Below are 15,996 nucleotides of genomic sequence, written 5' to 3'. Positions count from 1 at the left end.
TTAGAGACAAGAATGTTGTGCGGGAAGACGGATGTTGTGCTGGAAAATCACACACCAGATCACGCAGGAAGAAGCCCAGGTGGCTTTGGAAAGTCTCCAGGGAAGAAAACTCCACCACCTCTCTGGGCAGCCTGTTCCAGGGCTCTGTCACCCTCACAGTGAAGAAGGGTTTCCTCATGTTCAGGTTGAACCTTCTGTTTTCCAGTTTATGGCCATTGCCCCTCGTCCTGTCCCTGGACACCCCTCTTGATAAGCATTGATAAGATCCCCCCTCAGCCTCCTCTTCTCCAAGCTAAACAGACCCAGCTCTCTCAGTCTGTCCTCATACAGAAGGTCCTCCAGGCCCTTCATCATTTCAGTGACCCTGTGCTGGGCCCTCTCCAGTAGTTCTTTGTCCTCCTTCTTGAACTGAGGAGCCCAGAACTGGACACAGCACTCCAGGTGAGGCCTCAGCAGCGCAGAGCAGAGGGGGAGGATAACTGCCCTTGACCGGCTGGCCACGCTGTTCTTAATGCACCCCAGGATGCCGTTGGCCTTGGCTGTGAGGGCACACTGTTGGCTCATGGTCATCCTGTTGTCCAGTAGGACTCCAGGGTCCTTTTCCCCAGAGCTGCCCTCCAACAGATCAGCCCCCAGTGTAATGATGGGGTTTGAGTCAAGTACCCATTTCTACATCTACCCTCTGTAGTTAGAGCCTAGTTTGGATCCAAAAATCAAATTTTCTTGTTTTGGTTTCTATTCCATTGCAGCAGAAATGTCATAGGTCAGAATGATATATTAAAGATCCTCTATAGTAGCAGTACTTGATCTGAAATAGATTAAAGCTAGGCTTCAGTTTTAAAGTGAAACCAGGGTAAAGATTTGATGTTTCTTGTATATAACATTCCTCTCACAGGAGCTCCCAGCATAAAACAGTTCAAATCTCATGTTAAAAGAAGAACTGTAGTCTTGAGTGGAATTCTCGTGAAAAGAAAACCCGAAATAAGCCATTCTGAGGTTTTTTTTTAGAAGAAATCCAAACTGAAGGTAGTAAGAATTTAGTGAATGGGAACCAGAAGCCAATCTGTGTTAAAATACAATGTTGTATGGATTCAAGGTCGAGTTTTGAACCACCTTGAAAATATGTATCTTATTTAATGGCACAAGTATTTATGTCTGCTTGCATTACAAAAGAGAAAAAAAGATAAAAAGATGTAGCTTTAATATAAAATTACAAGACTGTACAAAAATTTAAAACCTACTTGACAGCGGACTGAATAGTATGATTTCTGTACCATTAAAATCCTGACAGCTCAAGATTTGATTTTATCCTAAATCTGACAGAAATCTTAAATATAAATAACCTAGGGCAAATAATATAAAATAAAAATTTGAAAATACCATTTTGTTATTTTTAATAAAAATTGTCAACAATTCTGAATGAAAACATGGTCTGAAACCAGAAACTCCTGTATCTCCAACTCAAGACTACTTTATCAGAATACTAGCTACAGAACGAAAAATGAAATAAACCCCAATTTGCTTAGGTTTCTGCTAGCAGTGCATGAAACAGGACTGACAGGGACTAAGAAGATCTGGCCAATGCATTCTGTAGCTGCTATTTTTGGGTTTAGTCATTCTAAGAGCTATTCCTTTTAAAAGAGAAGATGCGCCTTTACAGTTTCAGCCTAAAAGGTCTCAAAGCTATGCACAACACAGCGTCAAACAAACTACTTGAGACTATTTCTTCTTCAAAAGTATCAGGTAAGATGTTGCCTCTGATGGCAAAGAAGAAAGGAAGCTCTCACCCTTATAACCAGCCGCGTTGGTTTTCCAGTCGTTAGCATTCAGATGTCCTGCACGTGAAGTCCTGACAATAATATGCTGTATGTCTCTCCAGGTCAGAAATGGACTATGAGAAAGGGGAAAGACAACAGTCACAGATCAGACATATTTTACCAGAATGTAGGGATACAAGGTTACGCAAGCTAAAAAAGATCCAAACCAAAATAACCCTTGTTTCTCTTCTCTGCTTTCCTTTGCTCCATTCAAAAGAAGTCCTAATTTTAAAGAATTACCACAGGAAATTATTTATACAGCTGTGAGTTTTGCATTAAGCAGACTATAATGATATATAATAATATTATATAAAACTTAAGGGAAGAGGAAGGAGTACATTTCACAGAGAGGTAATCTGTATGACCACCAACTACTGTATGTTATCTACCTTGACCACTGCAAAGGAAAAAAGCTCAAAGTGTTGGCTTGCTGAAAAGCTCTACTAAATCCTATTAACTGCATGCTCAACCTGGCAATTCTTCTAGACTTTCAGTTCCTACTGAAGCTATTTCAGGTGCCTCTATTGCTATTCATTTCTCTAATTCATTTCTCTAATACCCCCTGTGTGGGAATTCACTGAGGGTCTATGTGTATTCTTCAAGAAGACCAAGCAGCCAGAACAGAATCTGAACATAGCTACACAGCAACTGCCTGACGGCATAGATATGTATTTCTTTGAGGGAGCCCTAACAACCTGTCCACTGGGAAGGTGAAACAAGATGATGTTTGTGTCCTCACTATGACATTAACAACCACTTGTCTTGTAGGGCTAGAGCAAATCTTTATGGAGTATAGTTTTCTTGTTTCTCTTAGATAGAACCCAAGGAGAATTTCTTGTCTTAAAAGACGATCTAAAGGTACATGGACATCATTTGGGAATTTTTTCTTTCACCTGTAAGAAGACGAATAACATTCCAATTAACAAATGGAGTTTATTAGAGGGAATGATAAACTGAACCACTAAATAATGAAGAGGAAAAAAGTACTGCAGTGGAGAACACCAGTCACTCAGTATCATTCTGAGAGTATCACTATCTGTCCCTTTAGAACAGATGGCACAACTCCACTCAGTTGTAATGATGAAGATAGACCAGAATTAAGTATATCAGACCCAGAACTGGGTCTAGGCAATCACTGAAAACCTTGGTTCACTTTGTTATCACATGCTCTTGTGCCTCCCAGCCCAAGAAGTCACCTGGGCTGGCGGACAACTGCCGCCTTCTCAGCACTTATCCTTAAGTCGTGATGCTTGGGGTCTGCTTCCACTGTCAGGGAGAAATGACAGGAATGCAACAGCTCTATGTGCATGGAGAAGGTCAACCCATGGGCGACTGTGAGTGGGTCACTTTCTGGGGTGAGTGGGATATTGCCATCACATGGAGTGACTCTACACTTTTAACAGACACATAGTCGAGTTACTACAAATTTCAATGAGAAACTCCTTTGGGACACAAGATAACAATGAAAATGAAGAAATTTCTTTTTCTCTAAGTCCCCCTGAAAGTAAAAGGCATAGAAAATTTTCACTCATCTCTCTGATGTACACAAATGAATGGTGTGTGGATTGGCATCCCACACACATTGTTTCACATCTTCCAGAGCTTGTTTTGTCAAAAGTGCATCTTTTTGGAAATACTTGAGTAATCAGTGCTCGAGTAATTGGTGCTTTATGGCACTTAGATATGAAAGTAGAATCCTGTTTACCCTGTGAGGTGAATTCAAGCTATTAGGAAGCAATTAGCGAATATATGCGATAATCAATTAAAAAACAAGGGCCTTCTTTTTCATCCTAGATGCATCAATTTAGGTTTTCAGATGATAAATTTCACCTTCCACAAGCTGCAACTTTAGGGACACAGAAGTTATTGCAAACCTGCAGTCAGCTTGTTTATAGAAAAACTTGCTCCTAGCCTACAGTCTGCACATGCAGACATAAATTCATAGGTATTAACCAACAGAAGTTCATCTGTGTTAGTGAAATTACTGAAAATGAAAACCAATTTCTGAACCATGGTCTGTAATTCCACACAGGAGAGAAAAACTTGTGACGTATAGGACAGTAACTCACAATAACTGAGTTTTACACATTTTACTTACCTTATAATCTATATGCTTGAAAACAAAGAAGATTTGCCTAAAAATGTCAGAATTCCATTACATAACAAGATTGTAAGGAGTAATGCAAAGTCAGGGACCAAACCATTTAACTATACCTATTTTTCTCATTTCCTCTGCATTAGTATGTTTTTAGTCCTGAGTGTGTCTGTTCCATTGCAGAACACTTCCCAGTAGGTGTGTGGACCAGGGGTATGCTAAGGTAGCCTAACAACTTTTGACCTACAGCTGGGAAGCAACAGGAAGTGGCATGTATTCTTCTAGAGTCAACACAGAAAGCCCTGTCTACAATTTTGTTGAAACAGGAAGAGAAGATGGAATAATCTGAAGAAGGAAGATGATTTTTAAGTGTATCACACTAACTGTAGCTAGAATTTTTAAAATTTTTTCACAAGCTGTATCAATTCATAGCCATTTAATTTCTCTCTGGCTTTGTCTGCAAGATATAAAGGTATTCCCATATTTAAATTATTCTGTTATTTTTAAGGAGAGCTGATGCCTTCTGACCCTAGGCATTTATTAAAGCATTAATATGCCCATAGATACTTTTTGTTTCTTAAAGTGGAATTTCTCACACTCAACAGTTGGACTAGAATGACAGTAATTTTTTATCCAGCTGAGCTGGTAAAATAACTGCCAAAAAAAAAAAAAAAGAAGAAGAAAAAAGTGTAATGGAATGTAAGCAGCATTAAGGGTTTGTAGATATGGTATGCTTGGACAGTCATGTAACATGCTTCAAGAAAAAAAAAGTCAATAAGGTTTTATACCAGCTCAGGAATTTCACTGTGAGCCTGTGTAAACTCTTAGAAAAACATGTATCAGGCCTTCAGGAAGATCTCCAGGAATCCCAAGAGCTGCATTCTTTATAATCTGGAAACTAGACAATTTGTTATTCTATAAAAGAAGCTGTCCATGCCACAGGTGAAAAATAAGGCACTAAAATACTTCTCTCAACTTCTGAAGGAGAGAGTCAATAAAGGGCATGCTCAGCTGATTATGTAAAGAGGAATGATGGATTTAATGGCGGATCTAAATATGCCTAGATAAAGGATCTAAAGGTATAGTAGTCTTCACTTGATAATACTAACCTCTCATAAATTGGATTTAGCCACTCAGTCAGCAAATGAGATAATGTTTCAGAATCCTGGTTTACTTCTAAAATCAATAATTATGGCAGATCTTGAGAAGTGAGTAATTCACTGTTTTATCTACCATCCTTATCTAAACATAAAAATTAATGTAATAATTTCTGGGGCAGAAAAACTTGATCAAACATCTGATTTCCAGGACATGACATGGTATATAGTTAAATCAATCTATCTCTTATGCAACCTCCAAATCTGCTTGCTTACTGTATAATTAATAAGATTTTTGTTTTTTCTGAAGGGATGGCAGTTTGGGTGTATTAGTATCTAAAAGATAAGAACGTAAAACCAGCATAAGAACAATATTTAAAACAATTTCTGTAGCCTACTAAAGGACTTCCACTATACTAAGAATTGAGCTACTGCCAGATTGAAAATTTCTTTCTACAGTAGACACCTCCTTTGAAATAAAATAGGTCTGCAATTTTTTGCCTGTAAGTTTTTCAGAAACTTCAACAACAACTCAAAAAAAAAAATTGGAACGATGTCAAAATAGCAGTTCATTTGGAGAAATGAGGGATTTTTTTTCTTTTTTAACAAGATAGTCTAGCAGCCAATTTTTAAGCATCTGGGAAAATCACAGAATTGGTCAAATATTTGTAAAACATGTCAAAATTGGATCTTAAGTGAGTAAATAGTTGTTTGCTAGCCATGTGGGTCCCAGATCCAGACAAGATGTCACTGATGTTAACTGATTTACCACTTGATTAATCTCAGAAGAATTAATGGCTAAACATCTTGAAATGAACAAATGCATTAACAAGAACGGTACTAACTCTGCTTGATAATGGATTGATTTCAAAAATTGGATGATTTCCTTCCAGATTTTTTTTTTCAATGTCCCATCTGCAATTGCCTTGGAATTACACATACCAGACAACACTCAAAATCAAACCAGAATAAGCAGAAGTGAGAACAATTACATACAAAAGTGCTTGAACAGCAGCCAAAAAATAATGAATGTTGTGTCCTTAGTCAATAGTTATACTCTAAGGTACAGCCCTCTTCTTTCAGGCTTCTTAAAATATTTATAAAACAAGGTAAATGAGAATAAATTAAATAGGACAATTAAATTATATTACAGTAATACACTTCTGAGATTAAGTGTATCTTTAAACAGGCTTCTTAGAAATAGGAGATCACATTTTTTGGCCAAATCTGATTTCTTCATTACACGAGCAATCTCCCTAGTGACAACTGGGCTAACCCTGGAAATAGTAAAGAATTCGGGCCCAAAATGACACTGTGCCAAAAACAACTTCAAAATAAATAATTGGTGCAAGAGAGACAATTAGCAAAAATATCACTCGATGCAATAAAAAAATAGGGTAAAATTCTGGGCGGTTTCTTTTTAGCAAAATGCTAAGCTTAGCAACATGAATCATCATTGCCACATTATCTTCATAACCAGCAATCTGAATGTGACAAAGGTGGCCTATCTGAAAAAATATTTCTTGCCAAAACAGAGTAAGATGAGAATTGCTGGAAGAATATAATAAACTCTTCTCCAAAGAATAAAGGAAAACAGAATATCACAGGGTGGATTAAGAAGACGATCACTGTTCGGTTTGGAATTATCAAATAACCTTGTTTGGAAATCTTGGCTATGAGAGAACAGACATGGATAATTATTGCTATAAAAAGGAGTCTCTGTGCCCTCAACATCTTGCAGAGCAGCAGGCGATCATTTTCATTACTAATTTCTGCACAATGCCACCCTTAAGGGCTTTATGATACATTTATAAACAAAACATAAGAAATAGTTGCCTGGTTTATTCACACATTCCCATCTCATGTCCCATGAGATCTACAACCCTACCACCTGTACTTATGACTCCAATACATAGCCCCACGGACATGAATATTAGCTATGTTAGTGGGAGACATACTTCTTTCCCAGGTCGCATAAAGAGTCAGTGTGAAGATGCCTATTCTAGCACAGATTTTTAAGAGGGATGAAACATGAAGACAGCCCCTAATTGTACTTATCTTGTGCTTAGGTGTCTCAATGGTCTATACCGTAACAATTTAATTCCTGAAAATATGAAGATAAAAATATGGACACCAGTGTTTAACAATCCAGTCATACATACACACAGACATAGAAAACACATGTTTTTGAGGAGCCTGACACCCTTATAAGTTCTAATTGTCATCTACACTGAAAATAATCCTGTTAACTAAGTAAAGAATATTATGTGCTTGCTGATCAGCGTGTAGCTCTTCCACTGTAAACCTAACAACTTTTTGCTTGTATGGTCTTTACCACTCTTCATTCAACTAGTACATCAAAGAAAACCATTAGGTTACTTCACAGTTAGTTGCTCGTATTTTTCTTGGTTCCAGATTACTGTCAGAAATTTGCCTTTTCTCCTTATTCAATTTTATCCAATGAGGTCCCTTTGAAAGAAACCCAAGCCTGGCTAAAGATGACAATCCCTTAAAAAAATTAATGGCAACTGAAAATATTTTAAGTCACAGGTCAGTTATTAGTAGTGTTCATGTCATATGCAGTAGACCTCTGTCTACAGAGATGTGCAATTAATGAAATTTTGGGAAAATATCCTTCTAGGATCAAAATTGCTGTCAGTAGCCTTTTACACTAATTGTCACATTCCTTGTCTTTTTCCATTAATAGCTGAATTTAGGTACTGGACAAAGATAAGCAACGATACACATCTGATAACAAATTGCTGACTAAAACTCATTAAGAACACATAATTGAAACCAATTACATTCTGAAATCTTCTGGCATTTGCCAAGTGTCACTGTGGAAAGACAACTTGGATTCGTCCACTTCAACAGTCCCTAAGTGACTTCAGTACATTGCTTGTATTTTAAACAAACATCTCAAGCTCACAGATTCTAAAGTATCAGAATTTTCCATTCAAAGCTATAGCTTTTGGACATCTTTTCAAGGTAATAGCATTTGCCTACACAACATCATCTTTATCAGTTTATGTCTGGCTCAACTTTATGTCATTCAGTTTACATTCATGTAGCATCTCCATAGTTTCTGCAATGCATCCTAGTTTCTTCATGAATCAGTGTCTGAGGTCTTTTGCCCTGGCTACAGCCATCTTCTGGATTATGTTCAGATTGCTTTTTAGGCTAGAATACAGCTAAGTTGTGATATGACATGACAGATACATTCCTTTAAGTGAACAGCAGAATAGGCAGCCATACACCCACGAGCAATGGTGTTTTGGTGTATCTGGTGTCTCAAATCTGCAGTCCACACCGTGATGGCAGATTCCAGAATGTACAGAGTATAATTTTTTTTTTTCCCCCAGAGATCAAACATCTTAAGTGCTAAGAAGAAAATACTCAATGGCCCAACTGCTGGTTGATAATGACAACTTTCTGAGGAGAAATCCCTTGAGAGGTACCTGAATCACATCCCTGATCGTGCCTTCTCCAGAGGAAGAACGAAGCGGGGCCACACAAAAGACTGACTGCACAGTCTGCTGAGGACCAAAAGCATGGAAGCTACAGCAACAAAAACCTTAGGTCCGTTGCCAGTTTTAGAAGAGCTTTGACTGTGCATGTGAGGAAACCTTACATTACCTTGGGTTAATGCAGGCAGTTATGATTAGCATGGTACCCTGGCTACGGATTTGACCTATCTGCCACGTGCAATGATACCGATCACTTTTAATACAGTTGAGCTATGAAACTGTGGTGCAAAGAATCTCAAAAGAAAGACTGCAGGGAGACTGCAATCCAGTGAATCTGCTCCTCTTCCACTTTCCTCGTTTTCCTCTTGCTGCTGCAAGAACACAGATAGGGAAGAGCAGATGGGATCCTTCCTCTCAAGGACCCCCAACAGCAGCACCCTTAACAGCAACTTCAGGGACAACCCTAAGCAGCCTCTAAAAGCTGAGGCTGGGGAATACTTGGAGAAAGAAGAAACTACAGGGATAGAGCTGCCAAACAAAACTCTCAACTGAGCACATGCCAACTGAGATTTCTGAAAAGCTTGTGAAAGTAAAAGGCATTGCCCTGGCACCAGAACAACGACTATCCCCTTGTTCTATTTCTAGCTGTTGCTCCAAAACGCAGACACAGTAAAACTCAATGAAAAAGTTAAAAACGATCAGAGTCAAACTTTTTTTTTTTTTTAAACCTAGACACAGTTTAAGAAATGTCTGGATGGAATTTTCTTAAAACCTTTTTAAAGTAAGTTACATGGAAAATTTCAGACGGAACGATTATTTTTTGGCAAAGTTGCATGTAACTGAAAACAGGACCTTAAGATGGGAAACCCTGGGCAACCTGAATTCAGGGAAGTACTTCCAAGTCAATCTCAGTATAGTAACTGAAACTGCATAAGTGGAGCAGGTGGTTAAGGCTCAAAAGAAACACAGGTTCTAAATTAAGCACTTATTTATGTTTACGTGTTTCAAATACTTCACCATCACGAGCATTACTTTAAAACTACTGCAAAATTTCAAAGATTCACAAAAAGATTTCTAAGTCACACACTCGAGTGTTCCTCTTTTCTAATAGGCAGTCAACTAAAGGAGCAAAGACCTAGCTGAAGCTGATGGACTTCAATGATAACCTCTTACACTGGAAGCCTACAAACAAAGGTCACTTGACAGCACTTCTACAATTTGCCCCAACTGTCTCATCATCTTTAGCCTCATTCTATATTTGTGAATAAGCAAATTCCTCATAACTTTGATTACACAGAAATATACTCTTTGTACTCAAAACTGCCCCTTGCCAGACAAAATACTGCTCTTCTCCTTTCTGTAAGAAAATCAATCAATATGGGAAGTATCTGATCAGTCTTCAGAAATCCAAAGTACCTTCCTCTGACACTCCTGACCCCTTGCAACGTGAAGTCCATTTCTCCTTCACCTCAGTGATTACAGTTGGTGATATTGCCTTTTAGGAGAATGTGGTGAATTGTCACTTTTCTGAATGGACTGCCAGTATCAGAATGAAATTCTTTCTCTCTTCCCAGCACTACCTTGTTCTACCCTTGGTTTCACGTAACCAAAGAAAGTTGAAGTATACAGCTCATGTGGAGAGAACCATGGAAGAAAACAGACTCCTCCAAAACTCTACCACTGAGTACAGCACACAGTAGAAACAACAGATTAATACTTCCACTTCAGGTCCTACTTCTTACTTGTGTAACTGTGATTTATACACCATGGGTTGGAAAACATCCACTGGTTCATAGATGGTGGAGCATGCAGTTCACTTAGGGATGTATAATGTACTATTCTGTCAGCAACATAAGACTTTGAAATCTGGCTTCTCTAAAAGAATATGGGACAATGACCACTGGAACAAGTGTGAACATATTGTGTGTCCTCACTGATTCACCCAAATTCCAAATGCAAAGATTTCATCAATGAAGAAATGATATTTCTGATATCAACAGTAGATAGTACTATGCAATGCAGATAGTTTATTTTTAGCAAGAATATTGCTGCCTCTGCTGAATAAACTGATTATACCCATAATTTCTGGTCGATAATTAGCAAAATTCAACATTATGTAATGACTAAGAAGTGCAATACACAAGCAAGCATTTATTTCTAGAGCCTGAACAGGACACTAGATACACTGGGACCCATCAGATAAAAAATAACTACTTGAATACCATAAGAAAACCATAGAATATGAAGATTAAGAGATGTCTGTCTTTGTGTCCCTGTTGCAAATCTACATTTCTGTATTATGCCCTTGGGGATTCCAAACAAGTAATCTGAAATTCAATTACACTTCTTGGTTTGCTTCTTGGTTTCTTCTTGGTTTCTCCTTGTTTTACTTGATAATCAAAACTCTGGAAAGAAAATGCAATTTGTAAAAGAGATGCATTCACATTATTTGAAACTGGGGTGGTAAGCAGACCACCATCACAAATAAACATGTTGCCAGGACTTCAGGAGCAAATCCCATCTGGAAAAAGCTAAGTGGAGGGTTCAAATCAGTAGGCAGGTAAGAGACACTCCATCAGCTATTTCCCAATCCTACCATATGGGGCTTATCAAAGAAATAAAGTGGCAGGTTGGAGTGGAAATCTGCCTTACGTATTTTCCATTGGTTTTATGTACCTTTGCTTGCGAGTTGAAGCAACCTCTTGGCTGTTCTAACTCATATCCAGGCCAGACTAGTGTTCTGTTCACGTCCTGATGTATCCCAGGAACAGAACTTGGCTACTGGAGAAAACTGACCTTGTAAGCTCAAAACCCTTCCTTGGTGTAATTTATTGTGTTTTCCAGCACAAAGTGGAATTTAAAAAGTGTATGTTAAAAAAAGTGGAATGAAAAAAGTATGCATTATTACAGACATACTCAAGAAGTGTCCAGGACTAAGTGCTCCAATTTTTAAGCAGCTTGATTTACAAAGAGCATAATTAACCTTGCAAAATCCCTTTCCAATGAGTTTAAAAAAAAAAAAATCCCATACAAACATTACTCTTATTAGCACAGGCCCTAATATGAAAGCCAAGGAAGAACCTATGTAAATGCAAACTTTGTTTGAATGCAGACAGGTTCCAGTAAGCCGTTATGCTAAGCCACAATATCATGTGTCATTTACATATTTACACATATCTTAAAAATATTGGAGAAAATACTTAAGATGGCTTCAACACTTCTTTTTGCATACTTTAATTCCTAGCATTTATTTAGGATCCCCTAAATTGGTACGTACCACAGGTGAAAAATACAACTTGAATTTTCACATCAGATAACTAAATAAGAATTACCATTCAGAAACTGCTTAAAATAATCTGCATAGGTTTTATAAAAACAAATCCCAGATATTAAAACTGAATATATTACAATACGATCCCCTTGTAATATTTAAAGAATTCATATTCTCTAACTTCATGAGACCAAAGGTTTTACCAACCCTAGGACTGGACTAGATTAATTTAGGGGAAAAAAGCAGCATGGGAAACCTGAAAATATTTCTCTTCCTAGTTTCCTTCCCCACTGCCCACCTCCTTCCTGCTCTATTAATTTCTTGATGGTGGCTGTGTGCAGAAAATTGGTTGTAAGTACACACAGGAGAGAAAAGTTAGTGAATGGAATATACATGAAGAAAATCACATTTATGATATTATTAACATAATTCCTTTGAACCTATTCAGATACACAGGCTAAGATTTGGAAATCAGTAAGATAACCCTCCATATACTGAAAGCGAATAAAATCTGAAAAGAGGCAAAACCAATACATTTTCACCCTCCGTCTCCTGTTAGCACCATGTAACAGAGTACTGCTAATACAAAAAAGTGACCAGGATCTTTAGTCACTGGCACATTTTGTCGCCATCGCTGCATGTGAAGCTTTAATATCATCTTGTCTTAGTTTATTCCTATCATAGCAACTATTTACCTGGAAAAAACCCCAACAAACTAGTCCACAGGCAGTAATACATGTTTCCCATTGATACAGTCACCCCAGTTCACAGAGACAAAAAGGCTGTGTAAAGTGTAAGCTCCTCAGTGTGTTTTAAGATGTCACAATCAGCTATAGCTTGGTTGTAGGCACTGTGTGCTATAACTCTTTAAAACTTTCAGTTTCAACAATTATTTGTTAGAAAATGCACACAAAACAGCATATAAAATATAAACCATAAATTACAAGGAACCTCTGCTCATTAAGAAATAATTTGAAAAACTCTCAGCAGACTGAAATTTGTGTACATGCAATTTTATTTGCATGTGCAGATTGTTTAGAATGAATTTAAGGACTTTAAAACTGAGACTAAGAAGAGGTTAAAAAGAGTATTTTAAAAAAATCGCATGATATTAACTTCAAAATACCTTTCTTTCTAATGACTGCATTAAGAAAACCTAATTGTAATGATACAAGCAATGCACTACTTAAGATTAGGTCAGCTATCCAATTACTAACTCAACAGCAAAAAAGTATTCCATGTTGAATATCGGCCCATGGTTTCTTCAAAAAAAGGGAAACGTAATTCTGCTGCTATGACTTACATACAATTTGAAATGACTATTGTATGCAAATTTTTTACTTCCTTCAAAGGATGTGCCCCCAGAGCAACCTGGTTTTCTTCAGAATATAATAGAATCGATCTCCTAGTGCTCAGAAACATCTGATTCCAAGCAGGATTTGGCGTAGAGCATTCCACCTCAGACCTGCAAATATTATCCAACACAGCACAAAGTAACGCAAAATGTTTTGAGATACAGATTTACTCATGAATCTCCAGTATTTCTGCTGCTCCGTAAAGCACATTAAAGATCTATGTTAGACACAACGAACAAAATCCTGCAGTTAAGAACATGCTTGTAAGATGGAATTTTTTCTGAGCTGAAGTTAACAAGATCATGGACTTACACCATCCATGTTTTTTTATAACTGACGTACTTATTACATTAGAAAAAACAGACTTGTGTCAGCAAGCAGAAGTTCAGAATTTTGATTTTCATACTACATTTATTTCTGTTCATGGCAGCCTAACGGCATTCCAAAACTTTCTTCTGTGTTCAAGAATGGACACTGCTAAGAGGAGCCTGACGGATCCAAGAGACAACCTACAGTAGCCTGTAGAGTACAGCAGATACAGGCAGCACTGTGAGGGTACTGTAAGACATGGTGAGGATACCATATATCATTTACTGGAAACTACTTGTGCTCAACACCATTTCAAGTTATTTCAACACTGAGTACTCCGCCGTCATTTCCAGTGTCAGCCTTCCTGCATCACACGGATCTTTCCTGCCCATGGAAGGGTACTGTGAATTACCACAACAACGTTTCCAAAGCACTTTGAGATCCCTGAATAAAGGTGCTGGATGAGTGAGAAAGACCTTTCTGTATGCTTTCCCCCCCCCCCCCCCCCCAAGAACACCCCCCAGAGTATAACTCAGATCTTACTTTGCTTCCAGTGCCAGTGCAATGATGCCTGCAGCCATAGGTGCAGAGGCTGAGGTTCCAGTGTGGCTGTCTGTGCAACGCTGCCTCAGGTCTGTGGTGATCTGGAAGAAAGTGAATGTGTGAAATTTAGAACACAGCTTCAGAAATCAGAACAGGTTTCATTTGCTCAAATGAGTTGCATGTATGTGAAGGGTATTTCCTTCTTTCATTGCAAGGAAAGGCAAAAAAGAGGTGTCTGAAAATATGACGTTACATGTTCTGAGCTTGAAGTCACTTGTGAACTTGAAGAAGTGTTCTCTGTATTGCACTGAAAACATAAGTTAGTCTCTCTGTTTTTCATGGCACGACCAACAAAGGCTTGTAAATTACAAAAACATGCAGAGAGTTTTAAAACTGCACAGTTAGAACTCTGTCCTTCTATCTGCATTTATAGAGCACTTTCCATCCAAGAATCTCAAAGTGCTTTACAAAGAAGAATGAGCTAAATCTTACAGTGCTCCCTATATACAGATTGGTTATGCCCATTTTAGAGACCATGAAAAAGGTATGGAGGGGTTAATTAGGTTGCCTGAAGTCAGACTGGAAATATGTGAGAATAGAATACAGTTGGGCTCATGCTAAGTACCGTGTTTAATCCTTTCTTCATGCATTATGCAATAATTCACATGAAATTCAACAACAATTCATTGGAAAATCTTGATGTAATCACAAATTTGGCCTAGACATCACCAGCCAATTAGTTATTTGCAGCTTTAAATTGTTATATGCTGCCACATTTTTATATGTAATCTAAGTGTATGTATAATGTGCAATACCAAATTGAGGCAAAGACTTCTATGTAGTGCTAGGATGTTTCTATCTCAATGAATTTTAGGCAGATTCTTTCTGTAAGACAGTACATCACACACAACAATGTGTGTGTTTATTCTAAGTTCTGCCTCTTTCAGGCAATCTTAATTTACAATTATTCCAATCTAGGGTCTTCTTTCTGAAGAAGTGGTTCCTGGCATGAGCAAGGCAGTAAAGACAAGAAGTCAATACTACCCAAACTGAAGTTCAAGCAAAATCCACATGGACTTGAGAAGAGTGACTAGGTGAGGGCAGTCCAAATCAAGGAAAGCTTCATGAAGGTGGCAGAGTAAATGACCTGTGACGCCAAACCAACCTTATTCTCAGCATTTCAGCTGATCCCTGAGATTCCGTCACTAGTAGGCATAAAATATCTGCCTGAGGGGGAGAAAAGTAGTTGCTTACACAGCTTCTTACCCAAGTATACAGAATTATTTTTCTTTTATCTGTTGTCAGCTAAAGTTGAATCACAGAAATAAAATCTTCATTTAATTTCTTTATCTCTTGCCTTCCCTCCTATTGACTGTGTATTAATTTAGACGATGAAAAATAATAGTGTTGGAAAAACCTTTATACATGCAAATTCCATAAATACCCTGACAATATTAAGAGATGAAACTGCAGCAGGAACAACCCTAACACTACATTGCCTACAAGTGCAAATGCAAGTAGTGATTTTGCAGGTGGGATTAACGTGGCCAAGGACTACAGGACGACATGCCCCCAGACAGAGACATACAAGATTCAAGTATTCCATTTGGAAAAACACTGGTCAGTGAGGTGAGGAGTGAAAGGGAGGCTAGGAAAAAGACAAGGCAGAAAAAGAGAATAATACATGCTTCTCTCTTTTGTAGCCTTGTACCTTGTCCTGGTACCTGGTCCCCTGAAAAAAGTAGTGCAGCAGGCACTTTGCTCAGAAGACCAAAGGGCAGCAAAACCTACAGGAGCTCAGGCAGGGAGAAGTGCCCTCACAGCAGCTTTTCCTTAAGTGACAGCCTCTCCCAGCACACTCAAAACCACACTGCATTGTGCTATCTGTGTTTCTTATCCTCTGGAAGAACATGTGTCTAGAGTGTTTTTACTGTCCTGCAGCTGCAACTATCAAGCACAATGAACCATGACACCGCTTTATTTGGCAACGTTGTCTCTCACGTTCTAAGCAGATGATGTGGCAGCAGTTTAGCAGTTTGAAC

General features: G+C 38.1%; 1 protein-coding gene across 1 annotated transcript in view; it reads right to left on the bottom strand.

The window, feature by feature from the left end:
- Positions 1–1,787: 1,787 nt before the first annotated feature.
- LOC104514155 (proprotein convertase subtilisin/kexin type 5-like) overlaps positions 1,788–15,996 on the bottom strand; it is a gene marked incomplete at its 3' end in the record, with an annotated part of 43,736 nt that continues 29,527 nt past the window's right edge. The window contains exons 5-6 of the mRNA XM_010157725.1: positions 13,955–14,055; positions 1,788–1,891 (exon numbers count right to left, since the gene is read on the bottom strand). Of these exons, the coding sequence (XP_010156027.1) occupies positions 1,788–1,891; positions 13,955–14,055 (205 nt within the window). The remainder of the gene's footprint in view (positions 1,892–13,954; positions 14,056–15,996) is intronic.

The sequence above is a fragment of the Eurypyga helias genome, unplaced genomic scaffold (genome assembly GCF_000690775.1).
Source record: "Eurypyga helias isolate BGI_N326 unplaced genomic scaffold, ASM69077v1 scaffold42558, whole genome shotgun sequence".
In the NCBI taxonomy this organism is placed as follows: Eukaryota; Metazoa; Chordata; class Aves; order Eurypygiformes; family Eurypygidae; genus Eurypyga; species Eurypyga helias.
Note: the sequence above shows the minus strand (reverse complement) of the source record. Positions and strands in the feature narration are given on the sequence as shown.